This window comes from Pyxicephalus adspersus, chromosome 1, assembly GCF_032062135.1.
Source record: "Pyxicephalus adspersus chromosome 1, UCB_Pads_2.0, whole genome shotgun sequence".
Taxonomy (NCBI): domain Eukaryota; kingdom Metazoa; phylum Chordata; class Amphibia; order Anura; family Pyxicephalidae; genus Pyxicephalus; species Pyxicephalus adspersus.
In genome coordinates, this window is record NC_092858.1 from 124,321,822 (window position 1) to 124,341,748 (window position 19,927).

Sequence of the window (19,927 nt, forward strand, 5' to 3'; positions counted from 1 at the left end):
ATCTACGAACGATCGTGTCGTTATCTCTATGTGCAGGATCGGTGCTATACGATCGTTCGTATATATCGTGCAGGATCGTTCGTCGTTCGTTTTCCAACGATAATAATTGGAAGTGTGTACGTAGCTTAAGAGATTAGAAATGTATGGAACATTTTTGGAAATCAAACTGACAAGAGCTTTATGTAATATGTTAACTTTTAATTAAAATCTACATACAGGTTTACAGAAGAACAGTAACAATATAAAAATATATTTACAATATTTACAAATGTACACCAATCAAAATAGACAGTATCTTTTCTAACACAAAATTCTCTTTGAAGATAACATATAATGTTCTTCCAAGAGCTTAAACAGTAGTACTTCATTAACCAGCTTGAGAGATCCTGCTGGATTAGAAGAAGACTGGCTTTCAAGATGTACTTCCTGATATATCAAAGTGCGACTGCTTTAGATGTACAGAGACCAATGCTATAGGGAATCTGCAGTAGTGACACTATCTCTGCAATGTCCATGCACACTTTTCAATTATACAAGCAGTCTTGGAGTGCCATCACTGAGAGATCAGTTAAATAGTGACTAAAGACACTTGCAATCACAGTAATGATTAATGACCTTAAGCTCAACCTTTGTTCAGGTTTATTGACTGCACATCAAATGCAATGACATTTTGGTGCACAGACCAGGTTTTATATGTACTCAAAAGGGTCAATCCACTATAGTACAACGTATGAAGTATTTTCATAAACATGCCTTTTTAGCTTACTTTCAGAAATCAAATGATGTAATCTTTAATATTTTCTTGACCAAAAAAAGGTAATTTTTGGAGTTAGGTTTTACAGTCCATTTGGAACTAAATGTTCATCTAACACTACTTTGTCCAAAGATGACAACACTGCTGTGTGATTTTGTTCGTGACCCTGATAAAAATGGATTTACTGATATGATCAAGCAATAAATGTTACAATATCTTTTTTATAAACAAATTAATTTCTAACAGGAAATTGCAATGATTAAATACATAATAAAAATATTTACTGTGCCCCTTTGTAATACTTATCTGAATTGAACAGTTTGATAAGAAAGATATTATGATTGATATATAATAAACACTTAAAATGAATCATGCAGCTAAGTAAAATGATCCCAGAGTATTGTGGTCGACCATCTAAGTATAGAGGTAGGATACCCAACACATATAGGATAGGATGTGTAACCATGATTGTCCAGCTGAAGTATAAATAAAGGAACAGAATAAAGCAGAGCCCATGTGCAGTATAAATCTTCTAATCAGATATAGACCTGTTTTTTTTTAAGTCAGATACAGTGACACATTCTTTAGGTAATACAACAATTCAAGTAGTATTATTTCAGATATCTACTTTTCAGTCTATATAAAATGTAAACTGTTAATAGGAGTGTTTCTGCCCTATTACCAGATGATAAAAATAGTTAGTTATTGGTTATCAATATATTAAATATGCTTTTTGTTTATTTAAATACAGCAACCAAATACAAAATAGGTAATGCTAAACTAAACTGAAAACATTGCTTTTGCCCTCTAAAGAATCATCCAAAGGATTACGTGGATGATTTGGTGGTGACAATTTAGCCTTTACTAAAAACAGCACAGCCTGTAATGGCCATCACAGTTTTAGTTTCAGGGACCTTTAAATTCCTGAACATTCAATATCAGTAGATCCATAACCTGGTGAGTTAGACCATAGGGCAATATAGCAATGATCTACAGTAAAGCATATGTGTTCTACTATAAAACATTTTAACTGCCAGCTGGTGACAACCATCATTTGACATTGTTCTCTTGACAAAGTTTGAATTGGGCATATCTCTCCCTGGTGGAGAGATATGCCCAATTCAGCCCTATGGTAAACATCACCATTCTGCCACAGCCTCAACCACAGTCCCATCCTCTCCTATTCAAGTGAGTGGCAGCAATTAGGAATAATTTTTGTAGGTGGCTGTGGTAGATCGTGACACAATTCCAGAAAGCAACAAGTTACTTTTGCACAACCATGTGCAATTGTGTTACCTACAGAGTTGTTTGTCAATCCTGGGCACACAGCAGCAGCTTGCTATGTACCTAGGAAAGGCCAACTATGTGGTTTTCCAACACAGGTATGAAAAGGCCCCTAATAGATTTGGTGTGTTTCCTAAACTATATCCAGCCACCTGAAAATTAGGGAAAGGGCAAATGGATTTTGAGCACAGCCTTTCTGACCACAAGGTACCCCTGGTCAAGGGGTTATAGATCTGGCAATCAAACTAAACACCACTCAGCCCAAAAAGGAATTCCCTGAATTAATAATAATAATGCTTAGTAAAGGCACTTACATTTTCTAATCTTTAAAAGGACTAAATAAAGTGCATTTCCAAAATAGTTATATTTTACAGTAATTTATGAAGGCTGATGACGCCTTTGCTTTGCAAATACATACAATGAATTAAAAGAGCACCACCACAAAAATCATATTAGCGCACAATATTTTTACAAAGTAGTGTAACTTACAGTACAATTCACAGTGAGCATTTATCAGATGGAAAAGGTAATATTTGTGAAGGTGTGCAGCACACCTGTATGCCGTCTTGTAATCCCAGTGCAAAATAGAAGAAGTGTATATCGTCTGTGGGATTAGATGACATTACAGTATATACAAATGAACATTTTCTTTACTACTTATGAAGGTCAGTCACATCGAGTTTAAAAATTAGTGAAGAAGTGCTTTCAATGTATACTTTGTATTATTACTATCTGTAGTTATATTTATGTCCAGTCTACAGAAAGTAGTGTTGAGTCATTGATAGATAATTGTTTATAGATGTTCAATCTTTGCAGAAAACCCAGAATTCATATATGACGTACACATATATGATCTACATCTGTATTTACTGAGAAACAATCATCCATAACTGCAAAGCTAGCATTTCTACACACCACCGAAGCCTTCATTATTTTGTCATTCCATTTGCAGCAGTTTTGGGAATCACACTATAACTGCCCCATTAAAAGAACCTGAAGCATCCAGCAAGTCTCTATTCCATTTTGTACAGGGAATATTTTAATGGTGTCCTTCTTTAACAATCCATTGAACAAAGTTTGGCTGCAGGTACTGAGCAAATGGTTGGTTCACATTTCTCCTCTAGGACCATTCACTCTGGTTAAGGCAGAGTAGTAAACCTCTGTAGTCTCATTCTCCATATGAAGCTCAAACCTTGGTCATGTGATTCAGTGATCACAACATTGTGGTAGATCCACTGATAATGCATTTAACTTTTCTTCCCAAGTGTTATTTCTTTTGAAGAAACTTCATTTTATTACCTGCAAGTAGAAGCACGGAAGTTATTATCTTTGCCCATCAAACTCCTTAAATCAATAGGCAAATATTAAGTAGGAATGCTGAATTAAGAAAGAAAGAAGTCTAATTTAGAAAGCAGGTTCTATAGGGCTTCAGTTTCAGTATGACAATATACAGTACAAAGACATACATTCAAACCTTTCATAAATTAAATTTAGTTATAAAGCATCTATAACTTTCATAAAGATATGTGTGGAATTAACCTGCTACGTTAATTTACACATTTAATTGGGATAAATCTGTTATTGACATATTCTAGAATGTGCGCCTGCTCACAGTTCACGTTTACTTATTTTGGTAATGATTATTTGCAATATATTTGATAACATGGATATCAGAAGAGAAAACTTGTAGCTGATCCTTCACTAAAAAAGTCACCTAACCCTTTCAAATAAGATATATATTTCAAATAAGGGTGTTTATGCACATATTTTTATGGCAATAAAAACATTTGACCCCTTTTAGTAAGCAGGCAGTGTTTTATATTGTTGTGTCTAGAACATAGACAAGAATATAAGGACACAAGCATACTGTATGAGTGGTTCCAATGACTCACTCATTCAAGTGACACACTCCTTCTGCCTAAAACATGTGCAGAACAACTGCTCTACCCTGTTATTAAAAGCCCCAGCATGCTCTGCACACCCAGATCGTTTATTGTTATAAAAGAGCAACATTCAGCTGATTGAGTAACAATATAGTCTCCCTTTAAATCAAACTTACTTAGGCCTTTCAAAAATTTGTTGACTCCACTGGGCTCGGTCTCAGGAAGTGTCTTTAGGTATTCAAACGCTCGTACCTCAAAAAGTCCTGTATTAGAAACACATGAAAGCACAAATAAATAGATCATATAGTTATAATAATAATAATGTCATATCTATCATTATATATAAAGTTACTGGATCACTAAACTTGGATCTCTAAAATATAACTCAATAGAGTTAACCCTGGAAAGAACCTGTGCTCTTAAAACTATTCAGCTACGGGATATCAAAAGGTGTTGTCTTTTACCTTTTACAACACTTTTTCGTAACTCCCGATCTTGTGTAAATCCAGCAAACATCTGTGTTTCCATAAAAAGATCAAGGAATTGGCGTACACTTCTGGAGGTGTGCGACTTTCGAAAAGGATCTCTTTGGAAGACACGTTCGCCCTTCTCATTCACATACATGTGCAGAGAGTAATGTCCAACAATTTCCACAAAGAACCACACGAAGGCCTCTGATACCAAAGTGTTCAGGGAGACTTCTTCTAGCGGAAAACAAAACACATTGTAAGTACATGTGACTCTTGTTCAGAGAAAATGATGCCGATGTTGCCAATGTTCCATCACTGTAGGACCTTTTGTAGTTTATATATTTGAAGACAATCTATTAAATACAATTCAATTTGAGAATGATGACATTTATGTATTGAGCCTAATGGGCATAAGCAGCAGTAGTACAATAATTACATATAATTAGGTATCCTAGAAAACTTCAAAATATTATCCTGTCCACAATTCTTTCTATGAAAAGTTACAGTTAATGTCATTTAGCTATCAATAAAATTCTACTATAGCCTAATAAAAAGTAAAATTATCACCTACCTCCCATATGCATTTATTGCACTGACATTGTGACACTAAACTACAAAAAAAACTAAGGGGATACTAGAACAATTTTGCATTTTCAAGCAAGGTTGTTAGAAGTATGATAAGTGCTTTCAGAAACTGATCACTTATAAATAAACATAAGTTTTAAAGGGTGAATTTGAAGATATAATAAACATATATATTGTGCAACTATTAAAAAATGGCATTCCACTATTATCGTAAAGAATCTAAGTTACAAAGATATGAAAACTTCATTTCCTTCATTTTTTTTGTATATCAAGCAATATTTTATAACATTTTATATTAATTTATTATATATTTATATAATATATTCTTCCACAATACTAAACAACATAGCTGACCATATGCATTCCTATTTAAAATGTTTTATTTCCATATTTAATTTTTCCCCCAAACTTTAAAACATTTAAAATAAATAATAAAGATATCAAATACATATGTTCAGATCTATAGGATTATATATATATTTCTTGATATACCAAAAAATATATATGTTCAAATGAGGAAGACAATGAAAGCTGAAGGAGGTTGGAATCCCACCACATATTACTACACAGATTGGTCAGGAGTTGCTGATGACTACAGATTGATAATGTTGAATACTGTTTAAATGAAAAATGTTGTTTAATTGGTAATTATATGTGAAGAATGGGAAGCATTTATTAACACTAAGTTTTTTGTTGGCCTTCAGCTATATTTTTCAAACATTCTCATGTTAATTTTACAAAGACATCATTATTTTGTTCCTTTTTATTTACAAGTTGTGTATAAAGACTTTATTGACTTTGAAGCTTTTCTCAAAGATCTGAGTAGGCATTCCTGCTCACCTTCAGTGAAATTGTGTTCATGATACAAGATATCATTTCTCTGTTCTAATATCTGGACCAGTGCGGCTTGGAGCTTGCGAGGCAAAATGTCATCTTCATCTGACAACTGTAATTATAAAAACATGAGAAATATATTGTGATATATTTATATATTGAACAGAACCTAAAGTATATGTATACTAAAACTTTTTTTGTTTCTTTTTGATAACTTATGGATGGTTAAGAAATCCATGTCAAGTTTCTGTTGCTGTGTTTGTCCCTTGAAGATGTATTCACACTTTTTTTTTGGTCTGGTTATCGCTGTCACAAAAATTGATGTGAAATCCAAGGTAGTCATCAATAAAAAAATGGGGGAAACTTTCCTGGGACACATGTTATAATGAGAACAGTTTAAAAGGGAGTTTATGCCTCACTGTGTCATTTGATCTAACTGTGTGATTTGATCTAATCAGGTAAATCTCCCCAATGGTACCATACAACAAAGAAAAAGAAATGCAATAAAACTCTTTCCTATTCTTTTCAAGCAAAAGAAAAAGTTTTTAGCTTTAAACTTTAAATAATATATTACACAATATAAAACTAATGTATATGCATACAGCTTATTTTTAACTTTCGGTTATGCTTATCTCTTATTTATAACATTGTAATATTCCCTGCTGAACACGTTAAACCTGTCAATGTGTCATTTAGGTGGCAACCTATAAGCAGATGTCCAAATTATAATCTTCATATGGGAAAGTAATAGGACAAAAGAAAACGTGCTTTGTGCACTGGGAGCTGTACAGGAAGGTGGAGAGGTTTGGAGAAAAGCCAGATGGCATATCAACGGAACTCCCACTTTCTGGCAGGAAGCCCCAAGCACCAGACAGAGCTGTCAGTTGGGAAACAAATCTACAAAAGACTTCACATATAATCACAGGGCAGAGACTAACATCCACCTGAACTCAGGTGAATAAAGACGACCTAAATGTATCCAATTGTCTGGTTCACAAAAGCATACAGCATACACCTAGAACGAGGATCACTGCCCATAAGTAACAGACTTATGATCTATTTAGCAACAATCAATTACTACAGCTATCTCATTCTCACACAATATATTATTAATAGGAAAGTCAGTGAGAATGGGAAGTGTCAACCTAAATATCAAGAAAATTCTCACCTGTTGAATGAACTTGTTGCCACAAAGATCAACAATTAAAACCTAGGAAAAAAACACAAAAAATTGTTTTATAAATACAGTTCACATACAAGAAGTTATCGCATGAGGGCTCAGTTGTTACAAACTGTTCACTAAGTTGGCACATATTAAAAAATTGTAAAAGTTACACTTTTTAAATTATGAACAGAGAATGCACCAGAGGAATGAAGAAAAAAATCAAAAAGGAAAGGAGAGGAGCAAAGGGAAGGAGAGAAGCAAATGGAAAAAAGCCAGTTAAGTTAACTTAACAGACACCAAAATAAAAGTTGTGACTAGATCACCATTCTACGGTAAGAGTAATGTATGATTAGACGCACAAATAGCAGTCCTGATTCCTAGCAATTTATATATTTATTATAACCTTTTTTTTTTTCATTATTGCAGAACTGACGTAAGCATCTATAAAACTGATTTTACTTATTAAAGAAAAAAATACTAGTTTACCCACCTCTTCAATAGGAAGGTCACTTAGCAGAGGTAATGAGCATGACAGAATACCAATAAGGAATGGAGTGGGAGAACACACAATGTCAATCATGGAAGCTGGAAGGACAGGAATGTAGGTGTGCTGCCACGTGAAAGGATAAAGCATGGCAACCACTGCATGAGCACACTTGGATAATGTGCTGGAAAGAAAAAAAACACATGATATTAAAACAATTGTTTTACAAAAGATTTATCTCACTGCTTGTTAATATATTTTATAGAGAAAAATGCAAATAGTATAAAAACAACAAAAAATAAATACATCTTTAAATTATTCTCTTACCTAAGATTGTCGGCGACAAAGATAACCCGTCTCTCGAGTAGAAGAGAAGCAAAAACTTTAATAAGATGGCAAACGCTGAGACATTTAAATAGGCAGTCAAAGTCTACGTGTTCCAGACGGGAGTCCATTGGCCGACACAGCTCCATAACCTGATGATAAGAAGAGGCATACAGATAAATTATAAGTAAACATTTAAGAAAATGTATTTAGAATGTTTATTTCTTGCAGGTATAGCATGACATATTTGTAGAAATAGTAGTGGGAGTATACGTCACCTGACTTTGAGTTTTGTTAATAATAATGTTTAGCATTCCCTTTGTTCTATTTTACAATCTGTTTGGTATATAAAAAGATGAAGTCTATGGTGTAACTATACTACACATGGAATGAATATCGCATTGCAACAAAATTATATTACAAGACTTTTTATTTCTTCATCTTTATTCAATAAAATAAAGATCAAGACATTTAATAACTATAATAGATAATAGAAAGATAAATCTTTTGTAGCTATTTTAATCTATAGGAGTTGTATCATTTTAGGGTTGGTCATACACAGTCATCTACAGGACAGTGAAAGATCTGTCCACTCACTTGTGAGCCTAGATGTTCTCTTCACATTGGCCAACTTAATTGGGAAATGGAAATGATTATGGATTAGTCAAAGTTTAGTCCATGTGCTGGAAAGTCTCTATGTGTCATCAGGAGCACTTGCATTGGGTCTGATTCATTAAAGGTCTCCAAGGCTGGAGATGATACACTTTCATGAGTGAACCTGAGCGATCCAGCAAACCTGAAATTAATTTCTTGAAAGTCATTTGCTATTTGTTAGCAAATGTTTTCCATCCTGGACTAGATCCATTTCCGGTTTTCTGGATCACCGAGCTTCACTAATGAAAGAGTATCCTTTCCAGCCTTGAAGAGTTTTATTAAATCAGGCCCATTCTGTTTGTTTTCATGGGGAGGAGGTCTATTTGTTATACATGCAAAAATACTCTTAAAAAAAAAGGGGTATGTAAATAATATACATTTCCTGTGAATCATCACAATGTATATGGCTGGCCCAGCGAAGTGCAAGATAAGGGTGATCTGATGTGTCCTAATCTCTGCAGTTGGTACAGCCAATTTATGTATTGCTTACAACTGTTAGGAATGCTTGTTAACACACACAGACACTTTCTTACATGATGGAAAATCCCTGTCATTGCAAGCACTGATCAATCTATTTCCATGAATACACAATTGTGTGCCACATTGATAATTCAGCAGAGATGAAGAGAACACGTCTTTAGCAGAGTGTGGATACAGATGTGTCTTTATCCATCTTCCTAATTAAGGCATCTACTTGTTCATTTCTAACCATGATGTAAATAATAAATATGTAGAAATACCTCATTTCCTGATCCTGGCAGAAAGCTCTTCACTGTAATAGTTCGCCCTGGTGCAGGGAATGGAGCTTCCATGACACTGCGCATAAATGGTGACACCAAAGCTGGAGACATTACTCTTCTTTTCTCTACTTCATCTAAGATCTAATAAGGGTTGGAAGATGAATACATTTTATAAGTATATATTATAAATTCAGGACAGTGAAAACAGAACATTTTGTAATTCATATCAGTAATTATTCCATATTTCAAAAAAACATAATAGGTACAGCTTTAACTCTTGGCAAAATAATTTTTTTATATATATTTCTCAGTAGCCAAAAGTATAGAAATCCACTTTGTGTGCAAAAAAAGCATTTACAAACTGAGATATTAGCTTATAAATGTAGAGGTATCATCATCACAATGCTGCACAAAACCTTTATAAAGAGCAGAGCTGTGACCAGGACCCAAAAGGTCCACCTACATAAGGCTACAAGCAGAAAACCACAGAAGGGGAATTAATACAAGACTAGTCACATTGCACAAGGAGCGCAACGTAAAGTTGTTTTATGAATTACTACACATATCTGGAAAAAATGCACAAAAAATACAAAGAGTCAAATAGGAATTGTATGCCTCCTATATTTAGAATATATTTGTTTAGCTCATATTTAGCTTTAGGGAAATTAGTATATCTGGATACACAGTTCCTTATATCTTCTGCCTACCTCTTCAAACCAGGCCAATCTGCATTTGCTACCAATTCATTAATGTGCACACAGCGCTTTTAAAGTGTAAACAATCGTATCTTTTTGTAACAAAAAGATAAACATTTAGGCATCATCATCCAGATAGTCCAAATCAATAGATATATATCCACTCTTTTCAAATATTCTGAAATACTTTTAATGAAATTGGATTTAAAATTAAAATACAGAAAGCCTGTTCAGTGTTTATACTTAGTCCTTGTAAAGGATTTAGCAAATAAAATGTTTACTAATTCACAAAGGTATAGCAAATGAATATGTTACTTAAACATGAATATATTACCTTAGAGAATAAATTGAAACAGCCCAGACGGCTAACAATGCAGTAAACTTCAGGCAAGCGTTTGCCTTTACCGTGTGGCTGGGGAAAGAAAAAGGAAAACAATTTTAATTTAATTAAAACAGTGCATAAATCAAACTTAAGCTGTGAATGCTAATATGGAAGGTTATAACACTGCATATTTACTTGGTTGGTATTGAGCCTGTAACAACTCATTTTCCATGTAAATTGATTTTATAATTCACAAGTAAATACAATTTGCCTAAATTTAACATTAGTATCAGTTCTTTGTCTTATGGCCCATGCATTAGCATTAAGTCATCACTAGTCAGCATTGCCTGCTAACTGTTATAAAGTTCTTTACACCATAATTCTCCCACCCTACAAGATTTTAATGAAGGAAACAAAATCTTACCAAAAGCTTCCTACAGTAGCCAAACCATCTGCTGCCATCTTCACCAGTCAGTACAAATGAAAAAGTTTCACTAAAACAAGACATTGTTGAAAGGTTATTCATCTATATTTTTGTTCACATATTTAAAAAATTATTGTGCTATGTACAGGATAGAAAACAGAAACTGTATGTATTGTAATCTATACATTTTTTTCAAAGCACAATAAGCTATAAAAAGTTACCTCTTAAAATTAGATGTGGGAGCCCAATCTTTTGAATCAGGGAAGCAAAACTGTGGAATTACTTTTAACCTCTCCTCTGTGTCCTTAGATTGCTTCAGTGGGTGATCATTCTGTCGACAATGTCAAGAAGCATTAATTAGAAACAGAAAATTACTTTTAGGTAGAAAAAAGTAAGAGTTTTTTAATGTAAGTAATATTAGGACCTGGTATACTATGAGGTCATAAAATACCTCTAGGGTTGGCATGTAGATATGTTCCACAGATCTTTTTTTCCCCAGAATACCAAAATTTCACCCTTCTACTATGTACTAAAGAAGCTATGTTTGCAATGGGGAAGATCCTGAGTACAAGAGTTGAAAGTGCTGGCTCCATTAGCAAATAAGGAGAAAGTTAGATGATTAATCTTCCCCGGCTGCTTTGCCTGCTTTAAGTGCACAGTTTTTTTATGACAGCCAAAAGTTAGGCATGCATAAGGTGTGCAATGTATACTGTCTATGAACTCAGCCAGATAGGACAGGGGATTTTAATAGTAGGTACCCACACTTCTCGCTGATATGGGAACCTAAAATGAATGTATAAATTTGACTTTATGACATGAGAGTAACTTTAAGGTTTTGACTGCACAAAAAGGGAAATGTACTTATTGTAGCTAGCCTTTGTATTTTGTATTTTATATAAACAGGATAAAATCCTTGATTATAATTCAGATATTCTTGAAAAGGGATATTTTGTGAAATCCATCAGGGTTCTAAAAAATGAAAGTTAGCAACCTCTGTTTTAGGATTAGGGCATATGTACATATCCCTTTAACAGTCCCACTACAAGCTTGTCTTGATGCAATAACTTGTTGATCTTTTTAATTTGCTAAATACAAGGAACATTTAATTTAATAACACTGTGAGATTTGTTGTAACTATAAGATCTTTACCTTACTGGGGTATTGCTGTGTTATAAAAGGAACGTAGGTATCTCCTGATGGCTTCTTCTGCAGAGAGACCACCACAAACAGCTCAAATAGTTGCTGCTCTTGAAGTTCAATAAGGTCCCGCTCCAAGGTCTGGTAGTGAGGATTACGTTTCAGGGAGTTCTGAACATGAGCCAAACGCTTATTGTGTTCTGCATAAAACAAAAATACCATTGATTGAACTTAGTTTCATGCTTATAGGATTTTTTTAATTCTCCTACCAACAGCCTTTAATATTTTAGGCTGAATTGTCCTTTTTTATAATACTTTGATGTCTCAGAAACTAAGAGAGACTAAACTTTATTTTGCTGCTCTCAGCTTCTTGTAAACCAGCTGTTGAGAAACATTGTTATGGGCGTCATGAGATTAATAAGGATGGCCTAGGAGTCCTGCCCAGTCTTCAAGTAAATACATGTTCTACCTTCTCATCTATGATACCTTGGCTGGTCCATCAAGAAAGACAAGGTATTCTGGATTATAAATCCATTGTTTTCTTTAGCTTTTGAATTTTTCAAAATTAAAAACCACTGGTTAATTTTATAATTAACCAGCATTTTCAAATGATGGGAAATCAATGACAAAGCCATATTTTCTAGGGTTACCAGAAAAGGGAGAGGTGGTGACTTTATATTAAAGAGGTAAAATACACAATTTTGTTGATTTCTTAAACATGGATAGTGTTTCTTTTTATCTCCAATATAAAAAGGACAAAGCAAACTAAAGAAGCTTTACAGCCATGTTTTTTTTAGTACTCACTGGAGGTTCCAATGCCAGGACTAAAATAGTCACTCTCTAACACAACTTCCATAGGTTTGGGTAGGTTTATGGTTTACTATCTGTTCTCTGGTATGCGCTGCTCCAGACAAGTTGTCCGTCAAGCACCATGATGACAATTTTGAGTGATTTATAACAATGTAGCCAACTACTCCGCTGGTTTAAAACCATTCAAACTGTTTTACAGGTGCAAGAGTGATTCGACTAGGCCAGGATCACACATAATTAATTAGGCAGAGGGTTGGCTTAGGTGAGTTGGTTGTCAGGCAATAAATCCTTGGGATCCTGGCCAAAGGTTGAGTATTGCCTACTTGTATTAACATTTTTTTTTAATGGATGACAAGGCTAACAACACCAATAGGAAATTAAGTTATTGAAATCTATAAAACATACACTGCATCATGTTGCCAGAAATGCACATCTGTGTATATAGGCCTACCCAGAATGTGGAGCAATTATTTCCTCCCTTTGGAGAATTCCAGTTGTATCACTCCAGATTTTTTTTTTCATTTTAGCTAGCATAAAATCGAATCTGAACTTTATATGATCTGCTTTTGATGGTTTCCTTCTTGCACACCCATCCCTGACTTGACCAGAGCGATGGCCTTTGGAGAGCTGCCTATGAAATATCATTTCATCTTCATTTCGTAAAACTTGACTCAGAACATCTGCAACTTCACACATTCAACTTCATGAACAATTAACCTAAAAAATTTTGGCTTCAAAGTTACTTTAAACACATATGTTTTTTACTTACTTTTCTGACGATCCTCTGTTTCACTTTCAGATTCACTTGCTTCTCCTGAAACACAAAGAATGATAATAAAGCTAAAACTTGGTTTTTGAATTTATATCTTACCATACAACCTAGATTATTTTACTTTCAACTACAAATGATAAAACACTTTTTCAATGTATATGATCATCATTTTGTAACAAAGCTGTCGAAAATGGTGTTAGGAATCTCTTCGACCAGCAAACTGTTATGTGTCAGTATGTAACACTCCATAGCCTAATGTTGGTACTATGTGGCTTTTAATCACAATGCATAGTGGATACAACAAATATGAAGAGACTTACCTTTGGATGAAGTAGTGTCTTGTCCAATAAATGTCTGGACTTTAACCTTCTTTTTTCCACGTTTTGTATCAAATATGTCCTGTATTTTCATAACCAGCTATTGAAAAAAAAGTTACCATAATTAATCTTTTGCTCCAGTTACATTTAAATTACAGATTATAAAATGTTATTGTCTTGCAACATAAAATATTCCCCCAAATATGATTTTCACAAACATATTATATATTGCAGCTTATTCAGCTGATTCTCTTTCTTTTTTCATTATATTATATTATATTATTAAAACCTGTTTCTTCTAAAATTAAAAGTTGAGGAGATGCTGCTCTATGCACTAAATAAATGTTTCTTTGTTCAATGCAAAGGAAGTAGAAGGGTCAGTAAATTCCATAGGAACTATTCCACACCCAATTAAATAAAGCTTGACAGAAAATAGAAACAGAAACAGGCAGAAGATAAATGTATTTAGTAAAGGACAAACATATTGCATCAATGAGATGACCCATTGTGGCAGGGATGAAGCAGGAAGGATCTTTTGTGTGTTTCCTTTTTAATAAAACACATCCTGTATAGGAGCTTTATAGTTGACTACATTTGGATTACATGTAAACACAAAATGAAACTATATTGTTACAGGGCATTCTCAATGATCATATATATTCGTATGCATTCAGTGCACTGCAAATACATTTTTTAATGCTTACAAACAAACTCTGTAAATTAAAATGTTTTGTTACTTGTAAATTATCAGTTATTTTTGATCAGCTGTCAACTTTTATTGAACGGGTCAGTCTAATTTACAAAAGTTTAGCTTAGGAACAGACATAAGAAATCGAGTTTATTTAAAAACCCAAGGAGCAAAAATGACATGCTGAGTTTCCAGACACTCATTTTTCTTAAAGGAAATGGATAGTAGGTTAGAAAGGTCTGCTCCCTACTACCATTAAACTGCTTGCATAGTGGTGATGTTATTGATCTCCGCAAAAAACAACAGTAGCTGACTTAGGAGACTCAATTAAATACGATCACACAAGAATACCAATTTTTATATTGAAAAAAAGACTTATTTTCACTTGTGCCCAATGAGAGTTGAAAACTTTGGTCACAGAACTTGTGTTCAAGCTTTTAAAATTGAGTCATTTACTGTTCCTCCTGCTCTCTGACACTGGATGATGGTATTATAGAGCAGGAAGGAAATATGAATGAAATCATGTTATCCTGGTTTGTTAACAGTTAAAATGATTGTTGAATTCACATTGTTTTGTTGTTATTTTAGCTTTAGCGTTTACCTTGGCTTAATAACTAATTGTATAGATTGCCTAAGATGATAATTAATATTTAAATAAAAGAAAGTGTATAATTACAATGCTTATTTGAAAAGTATAACAATAGTAAAATAAGCAGGAATTATTAACAGGTGTTTCTTGTTTCCCTGTGTTTATCTAATTTATTATTGCAATATGCAAATATAATGATGCTATTAACAATAAATCTTAAATGAAAAGAAAGTAAAAAAAATGTACTGAAAAAGGTAAGATACTGCAGGACAATGAAGTCTGTCACTTTGCTTTACTACACTATTTAAATTGCATCTTTATAACATATTTTTCACTGGGGAATATAAATAGATATATATTTTTGAACAGCAAATAAAACAAATCTGCATACCTTGGGGAACTTCTTTTTCTTCTTTGCAGTGTCTCCTCCACTTCTGAACACTTTCCACTCCATCAATGTAACCGGCAAGGTAGAATCCTTTGTGGCTTTCTTGTGAATATACAACTTGGTACTTTTCAGCTCCAATGTCTGCCTCTTTAGAAAGTTTGTCCTTGAAGGAATCTGAAAAATGATTGGTTCCTCTAGTTAATGCTCATCTATTCATGATATGAAGGTGGCTAAAATTCATACTGTTTAATACATTTTAGTTTACTATTTTCTCAGTTTGTGTAGAAGTACTTTGAGTTTAAAACAATTTAAACAAAAATCATGTTTCCACTTTTTCTTTGTTGTGTGTTAAGTTTGAAGGCTGGCCCTACAACTATGGCCATGCAGATGTACCTTAATGTATACAGTTATTATCATCATGTAATATAACTAACTAAAAGAAAGGTTCTACAATGTTTATAAAAAAAAAAAAGACCAACCTTGGGGGCTTTTATTGTACATCGTGGAGGTGGGATCCTCCATGTGCTTGGGACCCGCCATACTGGTAAAGGAGATATTTTGATATCTTCATAATGGTTTTCCTTCTGAGGATCTGCAGTAGACATAATTAATTTTATAAGTTTTTTTTGTCTAGCAAATGTTTAATTATTTAAATTATTTGTTGCACAAATTTTTAAGCCTGTGCGTTTAATACCCCATCCCCGGGCTTGGTATGAAACCTGAAGATCCAGAACCTGTGATCCCATTGCCCCGAAGCTCCCTCTACTTTTTTAAATGCCATTATTATTTTGTTTAAAAAATACTTACCTATCCTTCCAAAGTCTTTAGGCTGGAATCAATGCTTTATGATATTTGCTGACAAATTACACTAAAAATAAAAATGAACTCAAGTGCCCTAATTCAGAATGACCAAACCAATATTCATGTTAAACCAAACTTGTATTAAAGTCCAAGGACACCAAGTTTTAAGGTAAATGCAAAGTCCCTAAATGTAGTATTGTACCTGTAAGGACAAGTCCCAAATCAAAAAGTTTACGTTGACAGCTAGTTGAGCTGTATCTATTGTACATTTAAACACCTCAGCTTCAGCATCCCCTAATAGAATAACTGAGATGGACAACCACATTAAAATACTATGTCCCTCAGGTACTTATTTTTATTTACAGAAAAACTTTTTTTTCCATTGGGGAACGTTCTCGCAGGTGCAAAATACCAAAAGGTGGGAGGAAGGGTGCAATCCACCTTCGCACTTAGATGAAGGGACCCAAAGATGCAGAAAATTCCCTTTAAAATATTAAAAATTATATTCTATATTATATTCTAGAATAGCACACAAAATGTAATAAATGCTGTGGAAAACCTACACATGATGTCTTCATAAATGTTGTCTTCAGACACTGTGTGATAGAGAGCAGATTGTGAGACTTCACTAGGCTCTTCAGAGATCTGAGGATGGTTTGTTGGTTGTATAAGACGTCTGTATGTTTGAACATCTTCGTATTCAAAGGATTTCCTAGAGACAAACAAATGCCATTAGATGAGCCACAGCATTCGATGTGGGATGGATTAAAAAGGGTGCAGATGGAAAAGATGAAAGAGGTCTACACAGAAGGAGTTCCTTTTGAAGACCATTTTTGGAAACTTATGCATCAAACATTTCTCTCCCACAAATAAACTACCAATGGTAAAATTTTCAATATGTGATCCTTTCTAATTTATTCAGCTATGATATATTTTTTTTTTATACTTAGTCACACTAAAGGAAGAATTTTAGAGGCAGTTACTGTTAAACAAATCTCCGTCATGACAGCCTAGTCTACTAATATACAGAAAAATATCTAAATGAATATACCAGAAGTATCTTTTTTTATCTGTAGGCTGGAAACAACAAACTAATATTTTAAAATTATACAGATGTAAATCACCCACAGGGTCTCCTGGGAACTTCAGAGACAATAAAGAATTAAAATACCCTTTCTTTCATTTGTCATAGCCATGGTTCATGGAAAATGTGAGAACCGTGTTCCAGAGACACGCAGTCCACGGATGTGACCAAAAAAAGTGACATTTGAGTTTTAGGTGAGCATAGCCTATAATGGACAGATTATGGATTAAAACTTTTTACGACTCGGAGGACAAGCTTTCATGTACGTTCATTATACTGAGTCATGATTGTCTGTCTGACTACAAAAAAGGTACACTAATCCCTTTGTATGTTTATTCTAAACCTAATAAAACAATACAGTCCAAGACAAATGGACTATGATGTTATAATACACGAAAAATTCATGATACCCTTGAGGCCATTCGATTCATTCATATTCTTTTCCGAATGTCCTTAGAAAGTCACATGACTTCATGGGGAGCCCAGGTGCACCACTTTGCACATAGACTTCTCAGCCCTCTGACATGTAATTCAGGTGGATAAATGGAAAGAGTGGCCCCTGCTAGTGGTTTGACAACTTTTCTCAACATGAGACCAACATGTACAGCAAGGAGAAAAAAATCTTAATAGGAGGTATACTAGGATAATAAAACTTTAATATAATTTTGAGAGAAATGCCCTTCTAAAACCTATTAAATCTGTTAGATAAATTATTGGGGAAACAATGAAAATATATCATGTGCAGATATTTTATCTATTCACTTCTCATGTCAAAAGCAGAAAAAATAAAGAATTAATCTGGAAAATCTAATGCACCTTGTTCTGGGCCAGACAACATGGCAACAGGCAAATGTCATGGCCCTGCTTTCCTCTTGGCCAGCTTATAAAGGAAAAATGAGGGGATAATCATATGGCATATTGATCTAGGTAATGTGATTTATACTCAGATCCTGCTACAATAAAGAAAAAGTAGGAAGCCAATTATTTCCTTTATTTTAAAAATTATGGATTTTTTTTAGCTGTCTGATGTACTTTAACTGTGGAAGTCAGCAGTAAGTGACAACCACTGTGTTGCCCTACAAAGCAGGCACATAGCCTACCAACTGTACATGATAGCCTATTTGTGCATACATATTTTTAAACATTTAACCTTAAAATATATTTTGAAACCCTTGGCACATGAGATAAAATAATTTACATATTTACATAGCAAACCTCAAAAAATAATGTGCACACAGATCACTTTTTTCATGTGACTTTTTAGGGGTAACAGTACATTTTGAGTCATTTGGTGGGGCAATACAACATAATAACCTTTAAAAAGACTGTACTTCAGATACTTCAATAAATATGTTTTATTCTTTGTTTTCAAGATTTTAAAAATTCTAAAATATACTAACCTTTTTGATCTTGGTCTCAGTTTCCTGTTTACATATTTTTTTGGTTCAGAAGGTGGAATGGAAGGGTCAGAAGATTCTGTATCACTTTCGTCCACAGATTTTCTCCTCCTTTGATTATTATTTGTGTATTTTTCCGCATGATTACAGTTAGCATAGCGAAATGTCCTTCGTGGCTTAGGTACAGGATTTATAGATGGGCCATCGTTCAATGGCTCTGTATCGTAATAGTTATTTTCTACACTGTTTTCAGCAATGTTTTGATTTGACAGGTGGCCTAACGTATCATCATCTAAGGACATGTTCCTAACTCTTCTTTGTTTACATTTTAAAGCCATTTCTCTTAAGTCGTCAGCAATCAAATTGTTTTTTTTAAACATTTCTGAAGAAGTATAAAAATTCCCTGGTGGAAGGTCCGTTTCAGGATTAATATATGCACTTTCTTTTTTACTGGAATACGATGGGCTTTCTAGTTGGTCCTCGTAAATATTTCCTTCATGGATTACTTTGTTATTTTCATCGTCCAGTAGATTGCCCATACTTTCTTCCCTGAAATCCAGGCCCATGTTTTTGTAACGAGTTACTACTGACTTTCTGTTATCCAGTATATTTTCTGTTGATTTTGTAATTCCATTTTGGTTATTTAAAGTTCTTTTGGGTTTTATATCCAGGAGGTCCTCACAAGAGCCACTGCTGACCCTGCATTCCCACTGGGAGATCTTCTGCTTGATATTTTTGCAGTGACTCCTTGATAGAGTCAGTTGAGCTGATCGCGTTAAGCCACATTCTGGGCTTCCCACTGTATGCATGACAGGCATCTCTGTAGTTATACCAGCTTCATAGTTGTTTGGACATTTCAGTGAACCTGTTAGATCTTTAATATAATGGCTGGGAAGACTAGCTTTGTTTTGAGGCAAAATTTCACTTTGAGGAGTTTTAAATTAAAGATCGCAAAATAATAATACTGCAGTTTTTTAAATTAGCTTTTTTTCACCCAATAGGTCTTCTGCAGGCAAACAGAGAATACTCCAATGTCAAATGATTCATCTAACATATAACTGAGCAGCAAAGGAGGCTGCACATCGATGTTTCCAATTCAGTGTCAGAGCTGAAAAACAAACGCATTTTGTTACAATACGTCTTACAGCTAAGGCTACTCCAAAAGTAACAATAACTGTAGTGTTCCAGAGAAGGGAAAGACGTCAAGTTCAACAGATTGTGAAGAACGCACATTAGACAAAAAGAAAAAGAATTACGTTTAAGAAACAAGAACATACACACTGACTTTTACAAGGAAGTGAACTAATTGGACTCCCTATTTACTGT

At 34.0% G+C, this 19,927-nt stretch overlaps 1 protein-coding gene across 2 annotated transcripts in view; it reads right to left on the minus strand.

The window, feature by feature from the left end:
* Positions 1-177: 177 nt before the first annotated feature.
* DENND2C (DENN domain containing 2C) overlaps positions 178-19,927 on the minus strand; it is a 29,512-nt gene continuing 9,762 nt past the window's right edge. Inside the window, exons 2-19 of one of the 2 annotated variants that reach the window (XM_072426138.1) lie at positions 18,605-19,709; positions 16,684-16,832; positions 15,799-15,911; positions 15,323-15,493; positions 13,658-13,754; positions 13,335-13,379; positions 11,768-11,955; positions 10,840-10,949; positions 10,619-10,688; positions 10,207-10,284; positions 9,178-9,318; positions 7,787-7,935; positions 7,466-7,643; positions 6,979-7,020; positions 5,817-5,922; positions 4,386-4,625; positions 4,098-4,184; positions 178-3,337 (exon numbers count right to left, since the gene is read on the minus strand). In XM_072426138.1, the coding sequence (XP_072282239.1) occupies positions 3,306-3,337; positions 4,098-4,184; positions 4,386-4,625; positions 5,817-5,922; positions 6,979-7,020; positions 7,466-7,643; positions 7,787-7,935; positions 9,178-9,318; positions 10,207-10,284; positions 10,619-10,688; positions 10,840-10,949; positions 11,768-11,955; positions 13,335-13,379; positions 13,658-13,754; positions 15,323-15,493; positions 15,799-15,911; positions 16,684-16,832; positions 18,605-19,419 (2,811 nt within the window). In that variant the 5' untranslated portion in view covers positions 19,420-19,709 and the 3' untranslated portion in view covers positions 178-3,305. The remainder of the gene's footprint in view (positions 3,338-4,097; positions 4,185-4,385; positions 4,626-5,816; positions 5,923-6,978; positions 7,021-7,465; positions 7,644-7,786; positions 7,936-9,177; positions 9,319-10,206; positions 10,285-10,618; positions 10,689-10,839; positions 10,950-11,767; positions 11,956-13,334; positions 13,380-13,657; positions 13,755-15,322; positions 15,494-15,798; positions 15,912-16,683; positions 16,833-18,604; positions 19,710-19,927) is intronic. The other variant, XM_072426145.1, reaches the window with a different exon arrangement.